This window comes from Pleurodeles waltl, chromosome 5, assembly GCF_031143425.1.
Source record: "Pleurodeles waltl isolate 20211129_DDA chromosome 5, aPleWal1.hap1.20221129, whole genome shotgun sequence".
Taxonomy (NCBI): domain Eukaryota; kingdom Metazoa; phylum Chordata; class Amphibia; order Caudata; family Salamandridae; genus Pleurodeles; species Pleurodeles waltl.
The window spans coordinates 384,673,905-384,698,190 of NC_090444.1; the positions used below are offsets into that span (position 1 = coordinate 384,673,905).

A 24,286-nucleotide genomic window follows, 5' to 3' on the forward strand; every position below is an offset into this window, starting at 1 on the left:
AGACGTGCACTTACAGGAGTTAGGTAATGTTGGTGCTGTTGGTCAGTCCTACTGAACATTTTGTAGAGGAACATAGTTTTGGGAGAGAGCTGAACCATCCAAGTAGTATGAGATGCAATAGAGCTATAGTATAAGAGTGTCTTAGCTAAATGCAGCTTGTGGATCCCCAAGCTAGGTTTGAAGGGTTAGATTTTTGATCATATTTCCACTTGTGCTTTCTATTTTCTTATGAAAAGTACCAAGTGGGGGTAGCAGCCTTTTATCATTTGATGAATATCATCACATATTTTATATGGGACACTCAACAGCTGCTGAAATAGAAATTGTCAGTTTTAGGTTTGGGCTTATATATTTTTCTACTGCACAGTTACCCCAAGGTGTTCCAAGTACTCAGACTATAAAAAAATATATCCTGTGTCGGAGGACACATTACCTTTGAAATTTATCTGCCCATTAAGGTTTCACATATGCACCTTATTTCAGAATAACACGTTTATTTACTGTACAGTTTAAGTACTTGAGTGATGTTATTGAGGCAGGCTCCTGTATCTCCCATGATAGTGCTCTATGAGTCTAGATACAGGACCTCAGGAAACTGCACAAAAGGGCATTCAATGTGGGCACATTTTCGATCTGAGCAACAAGTCCTCTATCCTCCTAATCCATCACAATACTTTCTACACCACAGATATGAATTTTGTATACAAAAGAATGAATATTACATTGGGCAGTTTTCCCTAAGTACAGCTTTGAAAGATGGAGGTAAGAGGCTGATCAATCTCAAAAGGTTCACAAATTATCCTGGTGAGCTACAAGGATCTTCATGGGATAAGAAGATATTTTCTCCAAAGATGTATTCTTCACACCAAATGGGAAGTTAGTGTCTTTCATCAGAGAACTGGAGCATAGTACTTAGAGTCCAAATAGAGATTGTGACAACTCTGGTCAAGGAATTTGAACACTATAGAATAGTGGCGAACTCAAATGAAAGGGGACCCTCACAAATTCAAGTGTCCCGAGCTGATCAATGAACAAGGAAACTAGGACAGGAGGAATGCTTCTCTTTGAAACTCTCCAAATTCTTACTTTGTGAAAACAATTCTTCTTTAATTCAAGCAGCTCAATTAGTTCCAGTTGAGCCTGACCAACAATGCCACTAGCACTGGGAGCCAGGTGCAATGCATCCCATTTATTCCTCTCTAGTCAATAAAGAAGGACCTGAGAGCCTATTTAAATAGAACTTGCTGACTGTAAAACATAACTATATACAGACATCAGTGTGGACTGCCACCACTACAACATTGCCATATTAATTACCAGAGGCCACCTCCAAACACAATACGAGTAGCTCTTTATCAGAGGAGAAGTGCTTTCAGTGAATGAAGAAGGCAAAAAGGGGAAAATGTTGGATGAGAAATCTAAGGTGCCTCAGATTAATCCTTTTTCTTAAATCAATAAATAATCTAGACAATCTATGAGAATCATTATAAGCAATATGCGCTCAATGAACGACTAGCATTTTTTAAATGTGTACTTGGACCTTCGTTTAACTTGAACCTGGATTTAAATCTAAGAAACTAACTTCAATTATCTGTAGTGCCATATCATACGTTTAAGGACACTTCATCTAACCAGGAGTGCTTCTTATAATTTCAGTAATGAATATTACTTGATGTTTTTAATTAAATCACACTGCCCCCTGGCTGTGTAGATCCCAGTTAGTGCTACATCAACATTGCTAAATAAAAAGCTAAAGATGCTTTACTAGAAATGTGATTATTAATGGTATGTAAGTTCCCTCTTCTATCAGCTTTCATCAAATAATAGAACAGGAGCAGTTAGTTCACCATCCATACCTTTTTAACACTGTTTGCAGCAGCTTCCTTTTGACTTAGATCATCTGTTGAAAGTTCTGCTCCAAACTTAAATTCTGGGTGTGCCTCTTCCTCTTGGTCAGCTAATATTCCAAAGAAAGTCAAAATGAATTTGCTTACATTTGGATACATTTATTTTTCATAACTCATTAATACATATAGGTCCACATATAACCTATAATTGCACAATGATAATCACACATATTTTGTACTGCACATGCTATAAATAAAATTCTCACTATGGGACTATGTTTAACTAAGTACAAGTTACTAACCATGGTACCTCTTGTTTCCGCTGTCTTAGAACCCCTTCCTCAGGACACAGGGTACTCTCAGCATGAATCCCAAAATGCACAGACCCAGAGCTCTTAGGCCCTGATTTACATTGCACATCAGTGACCTTTAATCACAGTCCTCACTCTGGCCAGAAGTAGGTCACATGGTTGACAACAGCATAGTAGGAACAAGAGTGGTCTGACAATGGGAGATTAAGAACTGCCAGTACAACTATCATTATGATGTTTAAGTTCTGCTTATTTGTACACCTATTCTACTATACTTGAAACAAGCTGATAATTGCAATATTGGCATAACTGACGAAAATCTTGGAAAGGCACACCATCTCACAGGGCTACCTTGTGTGAAAACAGGTTGATTCTTGCCACCACTTGCATTTTGTCTAGGAAGGAATTGTGGAAGACTTCCAGAATAGCTTAATCATAGTCAGTGACAGAAGATTATCTACTGACAGTGCTATTAGACTTGAGTTTCTCCACATTGTTTTTTTGTAAGCAGGTGTGAGATGTTTGAAACTATCTGCATACTAGTCTCCTTCATAGATGCAGTGGTGCCTACAGTGTGAGTTTCCTCCAAGACATTCTCTTCAGCGGATCCCTGGGGTGAGTGAAGGTCTTTCTTGTGAGCTGTGGGGTTTGAAGGAAAAAACTTATGACACTTTCTCAACATCCTAAATGGATCTGCTCATTCATCAAAGGGCCGAGAAAGGGTTCTTTACGTAAATTTCACTTTGTGAGAAAGGAGAGCTGCTTCAGGAGAAGGTGTCAACTGGCTGCTCCCTGAGGCTCCAGACGGCACTGCCACCATGAGGCAATAATGCTGAAATTTAAGCACAGAGCAATTACCAGTACTGACACATAAAGACACACAAATTTCCTGCCCCGAATGTCATAATCAAAGCCTCATGAAAAATGGAGCTCACCCAGCATAAAGGCACTGGCCACAAGAGTGGACACAGCACAATGAGATGAAGGGCAGTGCGATTTTGAGGGGATGAGGGAGAACACAGCCACTCAGGCATAACACCAAGGAAACATTATCATCCTTTGTGCTTTAGCAGTCGGCCATGAGTTTGCAAGAGATGTAAGACATGCCCTAGCAGAGACGAGGATCGAGGTGAGGCATGTGGAAGGGCCTATGGATTGAATGGGAAACATGGAGAGGCGCACTACCCACTCTCCACCATCATCAACACAGAGCTTCTCCTGACCACAACTAACATAGGGAACTCAACCAAGAGTCAGGTAGCATGGTTCGCTTTGGGTTCTGTGGCCTTGCCAATGGCTCTCGGTTTAGAAATATTTTACAAACCTGAAGAGGTTGACACCTTGAACAGTGACAAGTGATAAAAGAAGCTATGGTAAAGGGACCAGAGCACAGTTAGTTAGAAAAAACTAGCATACAGAGCATGAAATACACATTGAAAAATAATCTAGTTTGTATTTCTGCTCTTGCTATTTTCTGTAAAGCATCACTTTCTTGAGTCACTTCTCTGTCCATTTTTAACAGGTTTTCTTTATACTTTCTGTATGTTTAAGAAATGTTGACATTACAACACGTTTTTCCAGCAGTTGCTGGTTTTGAAACTACACTGGAAATCCAGCAATATATTTGCAAATACACCAAATGTGGATTCGGTTATATGTACCCTACCGTTAAATACTTAAATAGTTTGAACACAGTTAAAAAGCAATGGAGTACTGGATAAAAGGGACTTTAAACCCAGTTTATAAGCTAGTACTTATGAGAGGTGGGGAATGAGTTTATTGGAGTCATAGAGGGACCAGGAAGAGGCATTGTGAGGAGGGGCATACAAAATATCTTTTGTTACAACAGTAAATTAACATACCATAGCTTATTTCGGACTAAAACTACCAGTCACACATAATTAGTTTACACAGGGTTAGTATAGTATAGTTAGTAATGCCTTTGGAAATGACTAATACACACTTTCTGGAATAGATACAAATATTAGTTCTCTATTTCAGTTATACAATGGAAAACATAAGTCCTCTAGGTAGGGTAATCACCTCACTCACTAGGGACACTATTTCCTGTCCTGGCCAATGATATGCTAATGCATTCTAGATGTTGTAATATTGTTTACCTTACATTCAGCTAACTACACTGACACTTGAAACCAATGACTTGTAGGGGAAAAGTTCAGGACTGTAGAAAGTGGCCATAATTACCTGGTCTGAGGTGGTGACCCTACCTCTGAGGGTTATAACTCCTAGCAAATGGACATGTGAAAGAAATGCTAACCAACCACAACTGCATACACAAATACACTGGACCAGGTTAACAAAGCTTTTTCTCAGAGCACCAGGATCTTAATCCAGACGTAGGCATGATTCCCTATTACTAAGATATCTTTACTCAGGCCTGATTCACAAATATTTTCATCTGGCATGTCTTAATCCTGGAAATTCATGACTTCCAAAGCTTTATTCACAAACATCTTTCTGTTAGCAGTTATCTCACTGCAGATTTATAAGAATAACTCATAAAGACAAGCTTGGTCATGAATAAAATCTTTGTGAATGAGGTCCACAAGTAAGCATATCTTAGTTCTGAAAATTCATTTCTACCTCAGTGTTAAGACAAATATTGTAATGCACTAATAAACATTTACATTGGACTCACAGTTCTGAAATGACTTTCTTAGTGATGCCTAATAGAAAAAATCTTGTTAAATGTTAAATTTCACTTTAGGTATGCATAAAGCATTTAATCTACTGCTAAATATGCTCAACTATTTGGTTATCTATCTACTTGAAAACTTTTCCTCCAGATTTTGGAAATCTTTAGGAAATGTTATGCTTTGTACTTGCTTTTTGGATGGCGCCAGGGGCCAGGACCTCTGCCAATGAGAACTTAGAGTGTAAGGTTTATTTGTCGAAGGAAATTCTTTCTCTGGCCACCAGTAATGTGAGTGAGGAGTGTCTGCACTCGCTGAACATGCTCTAGACTCTAGGGGTGCTCTAGACTCTGGTCAATGTGGTTTCTGCCTGAAGGGCACAAAGTATGTTAACCCTAGCGGGAGAGACGACTCCCCATCGGGCCGCTTAGCAGAATTGTTTGCTATTAACTGGCTCTCAATCCCTAAGCATAAAGCTGAGATCTGGGATTTTATAAGGGATAACCTCCCAATTGTGTTTTTTCTCTCAGAAACTAGGCTTGCGGACACATCAGCCCCTGATATGCTTGAGGCGATTCCGACTGGCTATGCTTTAGCTAGATTGGACAGGAAGACTGGAAGAGGACGAGGGCTGGCTGTGATCTTTAAACAATCACTTTCCTGTACTTTTACAGGTACTTTCCTGTACTTTTACAGGTGTAAAGATCAAGGGCAGCAAGGCCACCTTTTTCACATTAACACTTTCTAGTAACTGTACTCTAGTGGGTTACTTTTCTACCAGCTTCTGGGTCCTCCTGCTCAGTTCATGGCTGCCCTGGCTGATACTATTCCCTCACTCGCCCTAAGATATTCCAATTTTCTCATCCTGGGGGGGCCTCAATCTGCATTTCGTGGACCTATCTTGCCATAATGCAGTGACTCTAAAAGAGCACTTAGCTGCATGCCATATGACTCAACAGGTGCAGGCCCCAACTCATAAGTTGGCTCACAATCTAGACCCTATCTTTACTAACTCATCTAATATAAGCATCTCCTTTCTGATACCAGTGCTCTGGTCAGGATACTATGTTATCCCTTTTCAGATCAAGGGGGCCGTTCTGTCCTTCAGGTCCTTACAGGCCACCAAAACTCAGCACGAAAATGGGCTAAATCCACGGCTGACTCTTTCACTGCAGCACTAGAGGCATCCACCCCCACTCCCTGTGACTGCCTCAGTGTAGCCAGTTCATGTTTTACAAATTGGATCATCAATGCGTTAAACGCTCTAGCACCAACAGGGAGATGTTCCTCCACCCACTCTACACCCTCAGCGGAGTGGTTTAACGAAGATCTTAAGGCTAAAAAAAACACTGGAAACAATTTGAGCACCAATGGCGTAGGAACTACAGCAATCTGGATAGAGAGATATATTTACATGCCCTAAAAGATTATCAGAAGCAAATTAGGGCCAGTCGTAGACAATTTTATGTTCAGAAAATTTACCTGGCTCAGAACTCAGCATCGGGGATCTTTATTATTGTTAAACCCCCTTCATCCTTAGAACATATTGCTGAATTGCTGGTATCTCCTACTGAAAGTCGTAATGAAATAGCACAATGTTTTGCTGACAGGATAGATAGAATCTACTCCTCTTTTCCTCAAGAATTTAGGGAAGCAACCCGTCAGGACTCATGGTTTACTCCAAGCATTACTAAAAAAGGCCTGACAAAACTGGAAATAGTGTCATTGACCGGGTTTCAGCAGGCGATTGCTAAGATTAAATCTGGGTCACCTCTATACCACTATACCTGGCCCTGCCTAGGATTCTGGAACAAGGCATGGGGTCATTCTCTATGAGCTGGTAAGCCTATCTCTATCTCTCTATCGCTATTGTAGTCGCCCACCTAAAAAAGCCCTTGCTGGACCCTTGCAAGCCAGAAAAATGGAGACCCATCTCGCTGCTGCCTTTTTTTGCCAAAGCAGCTGAGAAATGCGTTAATTAGGAGCTGATGAAGTTCACTGAGGCAAATGATGTGTCGCATGTGAGCCAGTCTGGCTTCCACCCACACCACAGCACTGAGTCTGACCTGCTATTAGCCTCAGAATCACTTAGGCACATAGTTGGGGAACGCCATTGTACTAATAATGTTAGATCTAAGTGCGGCATTTGACTGTTGGAATGATTAAGGTCTGTAGGCATTAGTGGCATGGCTCCAAAGTGGATTGCTTCTTATATTTCCAATTGCACTTTTCAAGTGGTACAGCAGCCTTGCACCTCAAAAACATTTCTGCTAAAACAAGGAATGCCCCAGGTCTCAATTCTGAGCCCTATGCTCTTAAATTTATATATGCATCCTTTAGCAGAACTGTTTGAAAGCCGGGGTGCTTAAGTAGTGTCTTATGTAGATAAGACCCAATTGATCATAAATCTTTCCCAGATTCATGCTGGATGCTTTAGAGCATGTCTGGCTAGCCTTGCAAGCTGGATGGAATGAAGTTGCCTCAAACTAAATGTCGGTGAAAATGAGGTGGTTGTTATTGGAAAACAACCCTCAATCTGGTCCTCAGCAAGGTGGCCGGATGCAATGGGCTCAGTGCCAGCCTCCAAGATGGCAGTGAGAAATCTCAGGATCTAATTCAACTCTCAACTGATTTTTTGATAAACAGATCTCGTGTCTGGCAGGTTCCTGTTTCAGCATCTTAAAGATGTTCTGGAAAATCACAGACCTACTGACAATAGACACCAGGAAAACGGTGGTACAGGCCATACTCATGTCAAGGTTAGACTACTCTAATGTCCTCTCCCTTTTCTTACATGTAAGATACCCCTAAGGTAGACCCTAGGTAGCCGGATGGGCAGGGTGCAGTGTATGCTTAAGGTAGCACATATACGAATGTGTTTTATATGTCCTGACAGTGAAATACTGCCAAATTCGTTTTTCACTGTTGCAAGGCCTATCTCTCTCATAGGATAACATCGGGCTGCCTTTAAATATGATTAAAGCATAGATTCCCTTTGGGAGCAGATAGACATATGGGGTTTAGGGTCTCTGAACTCACAATTTAAAAATACATCTTTTAGTAAAGTTGGTTTTGAGATTGTGTGTTTGAAAATGCCACTTTTAGAAAGTAGCCATTTTCTTTCTAAAACCAATTTGTGACTCTGCCTGTTTGTGTATTCCCTGCCTGGGTTAGTTTGACAGTTGGGCTGTTTGCACCTCTCTCTGGACATTGACAAAAAGGGAGCTGGGGTGTGGCCTGCATATCCTGATGACCCATCTGTGCTACGGGGAGGGGAGGAGTGGTCACTCACACCTGAAAGGGCTGTGCCTGCCCTCACACAATGCATTCTCCAACCCCCTGGTGTGTGTCTGTGGCCTGGGCAGGGCAGGATCTCACAAACAAGAGAGACTTTCCTTTGAAGTAGGCCTTCTTCAAAGGCAGAAGGGAGTATAAGAAGAGCACCCAAAAGGCCTGAAAAATAAGATCACTTCTGGAATCAAGAGGAACCTCTGCCAAGGAGAAGAGCTGAGGAGAAGTGCTGCCCTGCCTGTGACTGTGGTTTGTGGAGCAATCCTGCAGTTGCTGCTTCTCCTTGTGAAAGAGGACAAAGACTGGACGTTGTTGTGCATTCCTGCTTGTGAATAATCTCCAAGGGCTTTAACTTTGCTTGCCTCCTGTTGGTGAAGTCTCAGGGCCATCAAAGACTTCCCCTGCCAGCACCTGGACTCTCTGCTGAGACTCCTGCCCTGCCAAGTGGTGCCCTATCCAGTTCCTGAGTCCTTGAAAGGTGAAGCTGGCAGACCAAGACTGAAAATCCATGCATAGACCGCTGGGCAGGGAAATTTTCGATGCACCTTCCATGACGCAGCTGAGAAACGACGTGCCATAGGCTTCGCAGCTGAAATCAACGTTCCACCTGCATCGCAGCTGGAAGATTGATGCAACGCAGCTGGAGAAACGACACACAGCACCTGCTAACGGAGGCTGATAACAACGCAAACCCCACACTGCGCGGTTTTGTGTTATCGTGTGACAGGATTTTCAACGCAACATTGTTGGGTGTGGAAAAACAACGCAAAGCCTGCCCAGACCAGAGGTGCCTGTCTGGATTGACGCATCGCTGTCTTGCGGGAGAGGAACAACGACACACGCTGACCCGACCGGAAGAGTAGTGACGCAAAGTCTCGCTTGTGAGTTAGAAATCGACGCATCGGTTGCCTTTTCCGATGCACACTCACCCGTGCAGTGTTATTTTCACGCTACCCAGGTACTTTTGAACACTAACATTGTGTTCTCACTGTTTCCTAAAGGATTTAAGATTCTTATTCTTTAAAAATTCATAACTTGACTTGTGTATTTTGGATTTTTGTCGTTTTCGTCTTATTTTGTTTAGTAAATATTATCTATTTTTCTAAGCCTGTGTTGTAACATTTTGTACTGTTTTCACTGAGTTACTTTGTGTGTTGGTACAAATACTTTACACCTTGCTTCTGAAGTTAAGCCTGCCTGCTTGTGCCAAACTACCAAGGGGTTAATCGGGGGTTAACTGAGGGTGGTTCTCCTTTACCCTGACTAGAGTGAGGGTCCTTGCTAGGACAGGGGGGTGACCTGACTGCCAACCAAAGACTCAATTTCTAACACTCATTATTAACCTCTTGCTAGGTGCTTCTATTTAACTTCCCTTGGTGGTTGTTTCCTTGCTTGGATTACTATAGTGGGCAAGTTTACTAGACAACAATTCACAGCCCTATGTTTTACCCTTTTCAATTAATGTAATGCATCTTTCCTTCTCCATCGCTATGGTGCCACATTGGTCAGTAAGAAATTATAAAATGTCTACCAGTGGCTTGTGTTCTAGCACAGCTATACTCATAAAAATGCTAGAATTGGTTGTTTTACAATGTAATTGTTTTTGTCTGTATAACATTCCAATCTTCTTGCTACATTTTCTTCAATTCTTGATATTCAGGTCACCAGTACAATGGTCACTAACTCATTGTGTACTCTATGGGGAAGAAAACTTTGAGCTAGAGTACTCAGTGAAGGGTTATGCCATCATGTATTGTTGTTGTTATGCCAATATCTATTGTTGTTGTTATTATTGTTATTATTGTTATTTCTACATGCATCCCCTAGGGCACCTTGTTGCTTGGAACAAAAAAGCAAAAGAAGTAAATCAAAACAGAGATCATGAAGAAAAGGTAAATCTTAATAAAAAGAAAAACTTTTGTAGAATATTTAAAAGCTGAGAAATTAGAAATCACCTAGATTTGTAGAACAGTGTTCCATAGTTGAGGTACCAGAGTGAGGAAAGCTCTATAATACCAACACACCCATTTAAGTTGAAGCATGCAAAAGAAAGAGGCATGTGGGAACGGAACACACAGGATTGCTAGTAGGGGACATCTGGGGGGAAAGGGAGATAAGGACTGTTTGGTATAGAGCTCTGTAAATGAGGCAAAGAATTTTGAAAAGTATTCTGTGCTTTTTTCGATGCCAACGCAAGCCTGGGATGATGTGGTCAAATGTAATAAGGACCTTAACTATTCTCACGGACATATTCTCTGACCTCTGCAGCTTGGAAATAGCTAGATATCGGTGGGGCAGAGGCAAGGTTGGGTGAATTGCAATATGCAGGTGGCACGCCAGCTCAAACCTGTCACCAGGATATAAATGGACACATTTTCCTGAGGAGTGTGAGATGGGCAAACCAAGTAGCTTCGACTTTTCAGATTTGGGTGCTAAAGATAACCTCAGATTAAAAACAAGCACTGGCAAAGGTTTTGCCTATGCAATATCTATTGGCTTTGTCAATTTCTTTAAGATTTCAGATGTTGCTCAGCAGTGTGAGCTGCTGTGCAAAATGGCTTAGAGTAAAAAAAAAAAAGTGCTTTGACGCGGCCAGCGTTGTCAGCATCATAGTGATTTTTTTCCGTTAGGCCATGTTGTACATTATCCCGTGCTGTCTGTGGGGGACATCGGGTAAATAAACAACAGAGAGCAGAAGGAGACGGGGTTGTGTGTGCAAATGAAACAGCAAACAGCGGCTAAAGAAAATAAAAAAGACGGCCTGCAGAAGCTTGAGGCCAGTGGAAGTACACTGGGCCACAGGCAGGAAGCTGAACTTCATCCACGCTTCACGGCAGAGACAAACACAAAGACCCAGGGGGAAGCCAGAGGTGAGGAGTAGGCACTGACCAATAAGAAGTATGGAAACTTGTGGCATCATAGCCAACCAGTGGTAAGTAATGGTAAGTAATGGGCAGGCTCTAAACCTATTTTAAGCTTTTTTTTTAACAACAGATTTCACTGACAGCGCACACGCACTCTTGAGGAAAAACCTAATTATTCCCAGATTTCTTGCCATCCATATTGGGGTTAAATATCAGATGGCGAAGTTTCAAAGTCCCCACTGATAATAATTATCTCAGTTTTGTCTCTCATCAATTTGAGAAACATTCATGACATCCAACCCAGACAGTCACACAGTCAACCAAAGAAATTGGCTAAACAAAGGTTACATTTAGGCAGAAGCTGGAAGTTGTTTGCATAAGCTAGTATGGTATGTCCAAAAGAAGGAATGAAGCCACAGAGGTTGTTGATGAAGATTTTAAAATAGAATATATTGTGAACTGGCTAAAACCATAAGATCAATCCACAAGTAAGAGTGGTGTTATGAGACAGATGGGGGTAGCAAAACGGATCCCGTTAGAAAGAAAGGAAGCAAAGCAGTCTAAAATCAGTTTAGTTATCCCAGTGATAATAATTAATAAGTAGTTTGAGTTCCTTCTTTACTTTCCCTTTCTATTAATATATGTGTAGTAGACATTCTTGAATAACCCCTGGATTAACTATTAACTTTGGGCTTCCGAGAAGCGTGCTACTTGCCATAAAAACACTTCAAACTTTATCAAGGGTAGTAAACCCCATATAAATGGAATTACAATACAATACTTGTTTATTTTGCTCACTAGAGTTCACTCATTGTTCCTTTCATACACATATTTATCACAAACAAATTTGTTACCTATTGTGTGTGAACAAATAGATGTAGTGTTTATAGGCAGCTTCTCCTGGCCCCCTGTAGGATAAATACCATTCCAAACCTTGCCAGCCAGTACGCATGCAGAATTATGGGTACTTTATAACAGTTCGTACAAGTGAAACAATTTTACATTCTTTTCTGTCTTGTGAACCATCTTTTCATTTTGTTTCTTAAAAGATGCAATGCTTTAAAGTGTTTGGTTATTCCTTTTTTTATTTCAAGAGTGTTTTATGGGGATTTTATACAATAGGAAAATTAAATAACATAAATGAAAAGAGACAATACACTGTATGGTACCATCAAATCAAGTGGGAACAGTAGTTTAGGATATAGCATGAGGAGTCTGTCCACATTTATAGAAGTAGAGAGTAGAGAAAAGTGTATTAGTTTGCAATGGTGAGGTGAGGTTAATCAGTGTATATATTGTGACGAAGCAGTTTTTGATGTTGTGGTGAATGATTAAGGTACCTCAGTTGTAGGTGAATGAGACAGAGTGAAGGAGTGGAGATGAGAAAAGAGAAAAGAGAAGAAGAAGGTGATGGGGTAAAAAGTAGGGAGTACATGGGGAAGGGGTGGGCAGTAGGGAAAGCAGGAGGTGGGAGAGTGGGGAGAGGAGGGGGAGAGAATGAGTGAGTGATGCATGAATGATCAAGTAATCACATGATCGTGGTTACATAAACAAGTGAGACATAAAGTTGTCTAGTTTGCACCAGAGTATATCATTCTTCATTGATGTTGACTTGAAGTATAAGTTTAGTGATTTAGAGGCAGTTCTGGTGAATTGGACCTATTCCCACTATGTGTGGGGGGATAGCTTGGATGAGAGTTTACATTAATTGAGGATAACTTCAAGGCCAGTTGTGTCTACAATGTGCCATAGGAGAAGGTCCTCTTTGTTTTATGCCTGTTTAATACCAGTGGGGAGGATGCCCAATGTAATAGAGGTTAAAGTAGGAGTCCATTCTGTATGAAGTATTTGAGATATTTAATTACTGATGTCTGGCCAGAACATTTTGGTGGAGAAGCACTCCATTGGCATGTGTTTTAAGTCTCCTGTTTCCTTCTCACAGCTCCAGCATGGGTCGGAGGATAGGAGTCCTACCTTATAAATTTTGTCCAGAGTCCAGTGGGCCATATTGGCAATCCAGTATCTGCTTTGTGCTAGTCATCGGGTTCTTTTGTTGGAAGTGAGGTTACTCCAGGTAAATGTCCTGGCCGGTGAGACCTTTGAAGTGATGTTGGAGTCTGTAGAGTTTCACACTTGTCTTGTGTTAGTTTATTTAGTGAGGTTTTTGTGGCGGATAGGAGGGAGTACAGTTTGGAAGCTAGGTGACCGCCTTTGGTAAATGTTTCTAATGTGTTGGGTCGGGCGTTGGTAGTTTATGTTTGGCTATAAGTGATTTTATTTTAAAAATATGGTAAAAGTCTAGGCCATTTACATCAAATTTGTCTTTAATTTGAGAAAACAGTGTGAGTTCTAAGGGAGTGCCGATATCTCTCACTAGGAGAATATCTTTTTCTGCCCATTTCTCTATATACATCGTTCTAACTTCTAGTTTTAGGTTTTCATTGTGCCATAGTGAGGCTAAACATGAGTGTTTAATTTTGTTGGGTAGTCTTGTCAGTTTTTTGGAGTGTTTGTGCTGTGCTGCATAGAATGTTTATAGAGTGGTGTGCTGTCAAATGTTTTTGACGGTTAGAAATGGCGACAAGGGATTGGTAGTGGTTAGGAGCCAGTGGCTCCTCTGTTTCCCTAGGAAGGCATGTTGGTATCTCCAGTAGTCAAGTAAGTTTAGGCCGCCAAGTTTTTTTAGGAAGTCTCAGTTTCTTTAGGGCAATTCTAGGTTTTTAAACTTCCAGAGCAATTCGGTAAGTAGCATGTCTATTTTAGTAAAGAAGGTGTCTGAGAGATAGATAGGGGACATGCTGATTAAAAAGTTAATGAGGGGGTAATCATCATCTTGATAGATTCTGTTGGACCCCACCAAGTAATGAACCTGGCTATCTTTGATGTTATCTAGCGTCTTTTTCTAGTTGAGATCGATGGTGTCTTTGAGGTTATGGGTGAACCATATACCAATGTATTTTATCTTATCTGGGTCCCTTTTGAGTCCATAGGGGCTGATGTGTGAGCTGTTGAAGTACACATTGAGAGGAAGAACCTCTGTCTTTTCCTTGTAGAGGCAGTAGCCTGATATCTTAGAGTAGTCGTTGATGGTGGATATGATGTGCAGCAAGGCTGGGTCTGCCTGGGTGGTAAAAAGGAAAAAGTCATCTGTGTAGGAGGCTAGTTTCGTGGGCCATTATGAGAAAGGGATACCGGGGATGAAAGGATTTTCTCTGATCAATGTGAGTAGGGGTTCTAGCATTAGTAGAAATAGTAGGGGGAGAGAGGGCATCGTTGTCTGGTTCCTTGTTGGAGGTAAAAGGGATTAGACAATATTGACGCTTATTCTAGCTTTTGCTATTTTGTATAGAGTAAGGATCATTTTCCAGGAAGTAGGGCCAAAGTTGAAGGAAGTGAGTGAGGCTTGCAGGAAGGTCCACAATAGCTTATCAAAGGGCTTCCCAGCATCTAAAGCTATTGTGCAGGCTAGTTGGTGCAGGAGTTTGCCTATTTCAATCGCATGGCTAAAAAGTTGATATTATCTGCGCTGAATCTTCCTTTGATAAATCCTGATTGAGAGGGATCTATTATGTTTTTGACAATGGGCTCTATTCTGAGGGCTAGGATCTTTGTGTAGGTTTTGCAGTCTGTGTTTATGAAGGATATGGGTTGGTAGGTCTAGGAATTGGATGGGTCTTTCCTTTCTTTGGGTATAACAATTATGGTTGCCTCCACGGTGGAGCCCTTAATGCACCCAGTGGAGGAGAAGTGGGCAAATAAGTCTTCTAAGGGAGTGGTTAGGGAGGTACCCCAAGTTTAATAGAATGAGGCCGGGAAGCTGTCTGGGCCTAGAGCCTTCCTGGATATCATTGTTTTGATCACATTTATGATTTCTTTGTGAGAAATCGGTTGTTCTAGTTATTCTTTCGTTGATTCACCTATCTTAGTTTAATTTTGTTGAGGTAGTTTAAGCACATGTCATACAATGTATTATTACTTTTGGAGTAGAAGGTATGTTAATATTTTTTTAAGGTATTTAGGATGTCCTCGTTTGTCGATATGACGTCACGTTTGTTGGTTATAAAGGTTATTCTTGTCTTCTGACGGCTCTGTTTTTAAATAAGATGCAAGTATTTTGCCAGTTTTATTACGTCAACAGAAGTGAATGCCTGTGTATTTTTTGACAAGTAGGTGGGCTTTGTTAATCCGAATCTTGTTTTATTCATACTTGAGTTTAAATAGATTTTTTATTTGAGTTTTGTCTTTGGATCGTTTGAGATCTCTCTCTAATGCTTTTATTTTTAGTTCTAGTTGGTTTAAAGTTTTGTTGTCTGACTTGTTTCTCTTTGACACAAGTTTAGTCATGTGCCCACGGATAGTGCATTTCAGGGCGTCCCAGGTGATTTGTGCATTTGGGACAGAAGACCTATTGAGCTCTATGTATTCATCAATCTGTTTTTTGATTATTTCCTTGAAGGAGGGTTCTTTCGTGAGGAGGTCGTTCATTCACCATGTTTTTGTTCCTGATGTATTACAAGCCATACTGTAGAGTAATGAAATACAGGTATGGTCTGAAACTAGGATTGGTTCAAGATATAATCAATGCGAGAGAATGTATTGTGCGGATGGGGGAAAATGACTAATCTTTCCCTGTGGGATTGAATAGAATCCATATGCCTTTAAGTTTAAGAAAACTGCACATGTTTAGCATTTGTTTATGGGATTTGTAGGGTTTAAATTGACATGCAGAATTCCTGACAACAGTGGTGTCCCAGGGTAAATTGAAATCTCCTTCTAGAATCATTCTGCAGGTAAAGTTGAGAGTTTTTTATTGATATTAATCCAAAAGGTAGGGTTGTCGTTATTGGGGACATGGATGCTCATGACTATAACTTCAGTGTTGTCCCACTGTAATTTAGTAGGAAGCCATCTGCCTTTGATGTCAGCTTCTGAGGACAGTATAGTAAGGCAAGAGGCTTTACAATAAGGGTGATCAGCCCATTTTTTAGTTCATGGCTGGGGCGCATGATAAAACACTAGCCCATGCTTTTTTTAGGAGGATTGGCTCTTTCATGGCCACCCTGGTTTCTTGAAGGAGAATGAGGTCCCCTTTAAGTTTGTCTGGATAGTTTAGGATTTTCTGTCATTTGGTTGGGTGATTGACATTAAGGCAGAGTATTTGTATATTCTGCATTTTTGTGAGAGGTGAGTCTTCTTGTTGATCTAACCAGCTAAATGCCAGTTATTGTTTGCTGGTGGGAGAGGAAGGGGAGGGGAAAGGAGATAGTAGAGTAGCACAGTACAGAACAGGAGGAAAGATATGAAAGGTAAAAAGAAAATGGAGAAGTAAAATCATAGTATAGTGATTGATTAAATATTTGTAATAAGAAGCTTGATACCATGGAGAGGTATCTGACAAAATCTAACTCAATCGATGCGATGCAGGCCACGAGTGGTCAAGCCTAGGTTGGGAGTGCAGTCTTACTGCACCTTGTATAGAATGAGGTGTGTATTAAGAGTCACTAAGTATGGTATGTTTATCTATATTGGATGGAGGCTGGAGTGCCTGGCGTTGTTTTCATAGTGGTGCCTAATGAGTTAGTTGCCATTTAGTGGGAGTTGATAATAATGTTTCTTCTGTTGTTTATATTAATGTATTTGGAGGTATAGTAGTTGTAGTATATATAGAAAGTGTAATATTTGTAGTGAGTGAAGTGGCTATTTGTGGGATGGGTGTTAGTTGGTGACACATATCATTATTTCTGCTGAGCTAAGTTTTTATGTCAACAGTTAAGGTTGTGAACAATGGCAGCTAACGTATTTCATAATTATGGAGTACAATGTACAGTCTGCAGTGAATTCTCCACTTACTGCCACTGTAGTGCTAACTTAATATCAACATAGTGTCAGCGTAGAGCCAACTGAGTCTCAACAAGTTATCAGTAAGGTGTTTACTTAGAACCAACATATTATCGACCTAGTACCAGCATAATTTTCACATAGTGCCAGCATATTCTCAACATAGTTTAAACAGATATCAAAGTGAGTCGGTCAAGTGACCGCAGGTTACTGTATTGCAGGTAATGCGGGCAAACATTAGTGATATTTGTGTTGGCCAACCTGTGGGTCAAAATACAGTTTCGATAACAATTGGACAACAGCTAAGTACCCACTGGATGGCACTAGATTTGTATGATATTATTATCAATGTGAGGCTGGAATCAATAATAATTAATGTCAATGTGAGATTTGATAAATCTAAATTATGTTGAAAGTGAGAAGATGAAACATTGCAATAAATCGGTCATCGGGTTGAAGGTAATTATAAAACATCTGATTTAACCAGAGCAGGTTGAAGGTCGTTATAGAGATACAGTACCAGCCATGGAAGAAGAAAAGAGAAACCTACCATTGGTTAGGGTTAACAATAGGATGTTAAGTTTATTGTTAGGTTATTAGTAGCTGCTAGTTAGTTTAGGTAAGGTTTTGAAGGTTCCTACACGTAATTTATTCTGTCTCGGTTTGAAGAATTGGAAGCAATTCAAACAAATATTTCAGCCTGTTATAGTTATTATAGAAGAATGAGCTTGTATGACCATGTGTCGATCAGAGCTCTGCAGTGTTAAGGGAAGAACGTGAATTGGGTTTTGTTTAGGCCGTTTGTGGGCAGGCTTGGTTATCGTATGTTACTGAGTAGTAAGTTAGAGAAAGTTAGTAGGAAGGATTTGTGTTAAGTGTTACCCATTCCTTCCGAATTTTTAAGAAGTCATTTTCAGGTCTTGGATTTCTGCCACATACGAGTACAGTTCCCTAGGGTCTTCAAAAATGATGGATTTGCCATTGTAAGTTGTTTTTATTCGTGCAGGACCAATAAGCAAATATTGCATTGACAGATCTTTCAGAGTTTTCCTATGGGAAAGAAGCGCCTTTGTTTTCGTGACAGTGTCCTTGGAGTACTCTTGAAAGATCCGAATCGAGGCACTTTGCCACTTAATTCTCTGTATTTTCTTTATCTGTGTGAGGATACCTTCAGTATGTGAGTAGCGAAGGGGTCTGAAAATGAGGGCTCTTGGAGCTTTGCTGTTTGCGGGCTTATTTGTGGGCACTCTGTGCGCTCGGGTTATTTCAAAGTCCCTGTCTAAGTTTATATTGAGTACTTGGGGGATCAATTTTTCAATGAAGTTTGCACAGGAAGAAGCTTGGTTTTCGCTACCTTAAGGAAGTCCAAAAATGCGCAAGTTGCTCCTTCTATTTCTATCTTCAAGTCTGGTAATGTCCCTTTCCAGTCGAGCAAGTCTCACAGTGGTGTTTGATAAAGTTTTAGGAGCATTGTCTTTGTGGTCTTCCAGGAGGTTTATCTGTGATTCTATTTCAGAGCCTCTGCCACCCATTTCTATCATTTCTTTTTTTTTAAATGCAAGGTAGTTCTGTATAGTTTCAGTGATGGATTTTGTTGATTGAGCAAGCACATGTAGCAAGTTGAGTTTATGCATAATTAAGTCTAGAGTTGCGGAGGTCTCACATTTAGATTTTATAGGGGATTCTTGGGGCCAGCTGGTTTGGTGACTTTCGGACCTACCCTTGCTTTTTTGGAGTCATGCAGTTTGAAGTCTGCCATTTTGAGAGTGGACCTTCCTGTATACTTCGTGTTGGGTGCACCTAGTGGGTTTTTGGTAGTCCTTGAGATGCTTGACGGAGACATCGAATGTTGGGAGGTAGGGTGAGATGCAGAAGTCGGTATTCTTCCTGGGGTAGTAACACTTACATAATTTTATATGGTGCCACAATGCAGATTATTGAATAGCAAGGTACAGCACTTTGCAGTATAAGGGGTTGTTCTGAAGCATGCTTTAGAGGGAACTATATTAAATGGAGGTGCCCATCTTAGGGTCAGGCATAGGATGGGATGGCCTGTGCCATATTTGCTCGGTAGGTTAGTTTTGTATATTATAGGTTTCTACTCTTATAGAGTGTTGTAGAGTAGTGCCACTAAGTGCTCACCTCTATGGGTAGGATGCTTATAGTGACGCTGGGGTAGTCGAGTAGATATTCATCCACGTGGATTCCTTGTGTTGCCCATTTTAGCGTTAGACATTGTGAGGCAGCTTCTGGAGCACTTGGTTATAAGAGGTGTTTCTCTTGAAGTTTTTCGCCAAAAGTGGGTTGTTGTCACCACCACACCTTCCTATATGCTGTGTACTGTTCAAAGTGTCTGTGGAGGCAGTGTATCAAAAGAGCGGAACGTTTTTGTCCCTCGGCACTGCAGAGCTCTCTGATGAAGTGGCCATTTTCCTCGGGCGGTAGCCACGCCCCCTCAAAGTGCTTGGTTATTTAATGGCAAAATACTGCTTGTTTCACGAGCAACATATGAGTGGCACACATGCACATCAACAGTACTGGGTGGAAACCTCAAATTAGTGGAAATGAGAGACTGACAATAACCACGCCACTAAGAACACTGAGGACATTTCAGGTTAAATACATTTACATGTGGGAGGGGTGTGCTTAGGAGGAGGCATCACATGGACTCGATTTGGCCTGACAGTGGTAGTCTGCCACGCTGCTTGTAGTGCGGGAAGGATCTCTGGTGTCTGGCGATGCTGGAGAAGGTGAATGGTTCTTCAACTTACCATTTTCTATTTCCTCTTCTATGTCATCCTCCAAGATATTTACTGGTGCAACAGTTTCTCCGGCCTCCATCATACACTTCAGGGCATCAAGCTGCTCTGTTTAAATAATATCATAAACATGAGTGGGTCTTTGAAAGCCAGAAAAGATGTATTAAAACATAATCAGGTAAATTTAGATGTTCATGCAGCATTTCATCACACATTTTTCACTGCAATACAAATCTCAAGTTATTACAGCGTTTGGTCGAATTCCATTCAGGTTTGTACAGTGTCTTTTGGGGCAAAGCAGATTACATAGATCACAATGCTTTTATAACATATTGTGATGGTGCTGTACAATATGGCACTGTCATTTGCACTTACTGAGCTTTACAAATTATTGCATGTGCTACAAAAGACTGGTGCAAAGTTGCAGTTCTGTGTTAGTCGTCAATGAAAATGTCATTTTTACACTGGTCGGCGGCATAATGAGGGTGCAAATTTGCATCACCACCAGTGCAAAATTTCCAGGCACTGATATACCCAATTGAATCTTGTCCTTTGTGTTAGATATGCTGTTACATTTTCATGGCTGTCAACAAATTTATAAAACCAATTTCACAAGGCCAGCCATGCCTTCCCACAGATTCAGCAGTAAAACATATGTTTTGAATCATCTAATTATAATATGGTTTCACAATAAATACAAACACGCAATTAACAGTCTGTATTGTGCCCCTACCTATTTCATGTGGTGTAATTGTGTCACTCATCGATGTCCATTTAAATTGTTTGTAGATAGTCAGACACTAGACCTGTCAATAGGTGATGACTACAGTATACTCTGAATGTTAATACCTTCATATATCAGAATAGACTGTGTCCTTATTCAATTCTATAGAATCAGTGATGAATCACGTATATATGGAGGGCTAAACAAACTAAAAATTATAATGTTGCCTCAACATATAGGCTGCATTAAAGAGCCTGAATTTGGGTAACCAAGATTAGCAGTCCTACATAAAGTGTAATTAAGGGGGTCTGCCTTACATGGTAATAAACCACAGCCAAAGCCTGAATGATGTGTACATTTCACTACTGGCTAGTGACACGACAGTAGGACAAGGTGGTCCCATGCAACACAAGTAGAATGAGTGAGTAAAGAAATGAAACCAAGTGATTTCGACAATTCTTTCTATACCCTGTGAAAATGGGGTAAGGGAAGTAGAAATGTGCCCCTAAATATTAGAAGATTGGAATATAGAGATCTTCACTGCAGGCAGTGGAGTGGCTCACAACCAATAATAACGGGTATAGACCTTCTACTCCAACATTCAACTGTTTGACTTTCTGTTTCTCCGTTTTTAATTTAGAACATTCGACCTTTAGTGAATGGACGGTTCAAATAGCCTCATAGCCCGTCTGTTTCAGGGTTCACCAGTTGTAAAAGTCCATTTCCCTCATTATAGGCCTTCGCTTGCGGATCAGCTATAAATCTGGTTCAAGGCCTTTACCAACTGGTATTGCACTCGGCACTGGCCTATAAGGCAATAATATGTAAAGCCAAAGAACACAAATTAAGTACACAGACTTTCTGCATTGAGCATCTGAATGTCTCAATTGTTACACAAATCTTACATAGTATATGGATTTGTAAAATGCACAAAATGAGAACATTATCCACATCTATCTGGTGCATTTTATTTGCATTCCCTAATAAGAATTTAACAACTGCAAATAAAACTGAAATTGAGAACCTCAGGTATAGGATATTGGTGTGTGTGTGTTTGTAAGTGTATCTGATCAGGTTATATCATGTAGAAGGAAAGGCAAATGGTACAATAAATCTGAGTAAGGGAACCAAGAGCAGTAGAGCTGCAATTAAAAAGTGGTTGTGTGGAGTGTGCATGCGTTGATTACAATTGCATAGCTTACATGTTTTACTGTCTGATGAAACCAGTGATAACATTAAAATGCCCAAATTGTAAATCAAAGCTATTGATACTGTTAGCCCCATGTGGTGCCCGTGTTCTATGCAAATATTAGGATGAACCTAGATCATGCATTTCTCAGACACATATGTAACTCTTGATTTTAGTTGAAAGCCTGTGTGAAAATGTTCATTTTCCGGAAAGGAGGGTAATCATCCTCTGATAAGAGATGGGGGCTAATGCTATTAGATGGTTTTGACCACTGGACTGTCAAAGATGTTACAACAGTCTTATGTACCTTAAAGAGGCATTTCTTGATAAGGGCACTCAATGATTAGCATACAGTACTGACTGAAATCAAATCATTAACATTTATAAAGCGCGCTACTCACCCGTGCGGGTCTCAAGGCGCTAGGGGAAAGGGGGGGGGGTTACTGCTGCTCGAAAAGCCAGGTTTTTAGGAGTCTCCGGAATGCGGAGTGGTCCTGGGTGGTCCTGAGGCTGGTGGGGAGGGAGTTCCAGGTCTTGGCTGCCAGGAAGGAGAAGGACCTCCCACCCGCCGTGGAGCGGCGGATGCGAGGGACGGGAGCGAGCGTGAGGCCAGAGGAATGGAGGAGGCGGGTGGGGACGTAGAAGCTGAGGCGTCGGTTGAGGTATTCCGGTCCCTTGTTGTGGAGGGCTTTGTGTGCGTCGGTGAGAAGTCGAAAGGTGATCCTTTTGCTGACTGGGAGCCAATGCAGGTGTCTCAGGTGTGCGGAGATGTGGCTGTTGCGGGGTACGTCGAGGATGAGGCGGGCCGAGGCGTTTTGAATGCGTTGCAGGCGTTTTTGGAGTTTGGCGGTGGTCCCAGTGTAGAGGGTGTTGCCGTAGTCCAGGCGGCTCGTGACGAGGGCGTGGGTCACGGTTTTTCTAGTGTTTGCGGGGATCCAGCGGAAGATCTTGGGGAGCATGCAGAGGGTGAGGAAGCAGGCGGAGGACACAGCGTTGACTTGCTTGGTCATGAAGGGGAAGAGGGTCCAAGATGAAGCCGAGGTTGCGGGCGTGGTCTGTGTGGGTCGGTGAGGTGCCGAGGGCCGTGGGCCACCAGGAGTCGTCCCAAGCAGACGGGGTGTTGCCGAGGATGAGGACTTCCTTTTTGTCAGAGTTCAGCTTTAGGCGGCTGAGCCTCATCCAATCTGCAACGTCCTTCATGCCCTCTTGTAGGTTGGTCTTGGCGCTGGCGGGGTCCTTGGTGAGAGAGAGTATAAGTTGGGTGTTGTCGGTGTAGGAGGTGATGATAATGTCGTGCTTGCGTACGATGTCGGCAAGGGGGCTCATGTGGACATTGAAGAGTGTTGGGCTGAGCGATGAGCCTTGAGGTACGCCGCAGATGATCTCGGTGGGGTCTGAGCGAAACGGTGGGAGGTAAACTCTTTGGGAACGGTTTGAGAGGAAGGAGGCGATCCAGTCCAGAGCCTGGCCTTGGATCCCGGTGGAGCGGAGGCGGGTGATTAGGGTGCGGCGACAGACGGTGTCGAAGGCAGCCGAGAGATCGAGGAGGATGAGGGCGACTGTTTCACCGTTGTCCATCAGGGTTCTGATGTCGTCTGTGACTGAGATGAGGGCGGTTTCCGTGCTGTGGTTGGTTCGGAATCCGGTTTGTGAAGGGTCGAGCAGGTTGTTGTTTTCCAGGAAGGTGGTCAGCTGTTTGTTGACGGTCTTCTCTATTACCTTGGCTGGGAAGGGCAGGAGAGAGATGGGGCGGAAGTTTTTCAGGTCGCTCGGGTCAACCGTAGGTTTCTTTAGTAGGGCGTTGACTTCGGCGTGTTTCCAGCATTCGGGGAAGGTAGCAGAAGAAAAAGAAGAGTTGATGACGGCCTGGAGGTGCGGGCGATGATGTCGTCGGCTTTATTAAAGATGAAGTGAGGGCAGGGGTCCGAAGGGGCGCCGGAGTGGATAGAGTTCATGATGGATTTGGTTTCTTCAGTGTTGATGTGGGTCCAGTCGTTGAGAGTGATGGCCGGGGGTGCGGGTTCGGTGATGCTTGGTTGGGTCTGGTGTCCGAAGCTGTCGTGGAGGTCGCTGATCTTGCGATGGAAGAAGGTGGCGAGGGATTCGCACAAATCCTGTGAGGGCGTGACGGCGTTGGCGTTGGAGAACTCCTTGACGATGCTAAAAAGTTCTCTGCTGTTGTGGCTGTTTTTGTCCAGTCTGTCGGTGAAAAAGTTCCTTTTGGCAGCGCGGATCAGGTGGTGATGTTCGCGGGTAGCGTTCTTGAGGGCGGTCATGTTGTCAGCGGTGTGGTCCTTGCGCCAGGCCTTCTCGAGGGTGCGACAAGTTTTCTTTGATTCTTTGAGGGTGTCAGAGACCCAGAGAGGTTTTTTGGGGTTGGCCTGTCGATGCGTGCGTTTGAGGGGAGCAAGGTTGTCTGCGCAGTTGGAGATCCAGTTCGTGAGGCTGAGGGCTGCGTCGTTGGGGTCGGTGGTGAGGGTGGGTTGGTTGGCGGCGAGTGCGGAGAAGAGTTGCTCTTCGGGGATCTTGTTCCACTGTCGACGAGGGATGGGTTGAGTGCGGAGGTGGCGGGTCTCGCGTCGGAATGTGAAGTGGACACAGCTGTGGTCGGTCCAGTGTAGAGCGGAGGTGTGGCTGAAAAAGATGTGTTTGCTGGCGGAGAAGATAGGGTCAAGCGTGTGTCCGGCGATGTGGGTGGCGGTGTTCACCAGTTGCTTGAGGCCGAGGTTGGCGAGGTTGTCGAGCAGGGCGGTGGTGTTGGGGTCGTTGTTCTGTTCCAGATGGAAGTTGAGGTCGCCTAGGAGGATGT

General features: G+C 42.3%; 1 protein-coding gene across 5 annotated transcripts in view; it reads right to left on the minus strand.

The window, feature by feature from the left end:
• The window catches only part of PLCB4 (phospholipase C beta 4), a 985,968-nt gene that overhangs the window by 206,033 nt on the left and 755,649 nt on the right, over positions 1 to 24,286 (minus strand). For all 5 annotated transcript variants that reach the window (XM_069234144.1, XM_069234142.1, XM_069234140.1 and 2 more), the window contains 2 exons: positions 19,577 to 19,672; positions 1,857 to 1,957 (listed from right to left, as the gene is read on the minus strand). In XM_069234144.1, the coding sequence (XP_069090245.1) occupies positions 1,857 to 1,957; positions 19,577 to 19,672 (197 nt within the window). The remainder of the gene's footprint in view (positions 1 to 1,856; positions 1,958 to 19,576; positions 19,673 to 24,286) is intronic.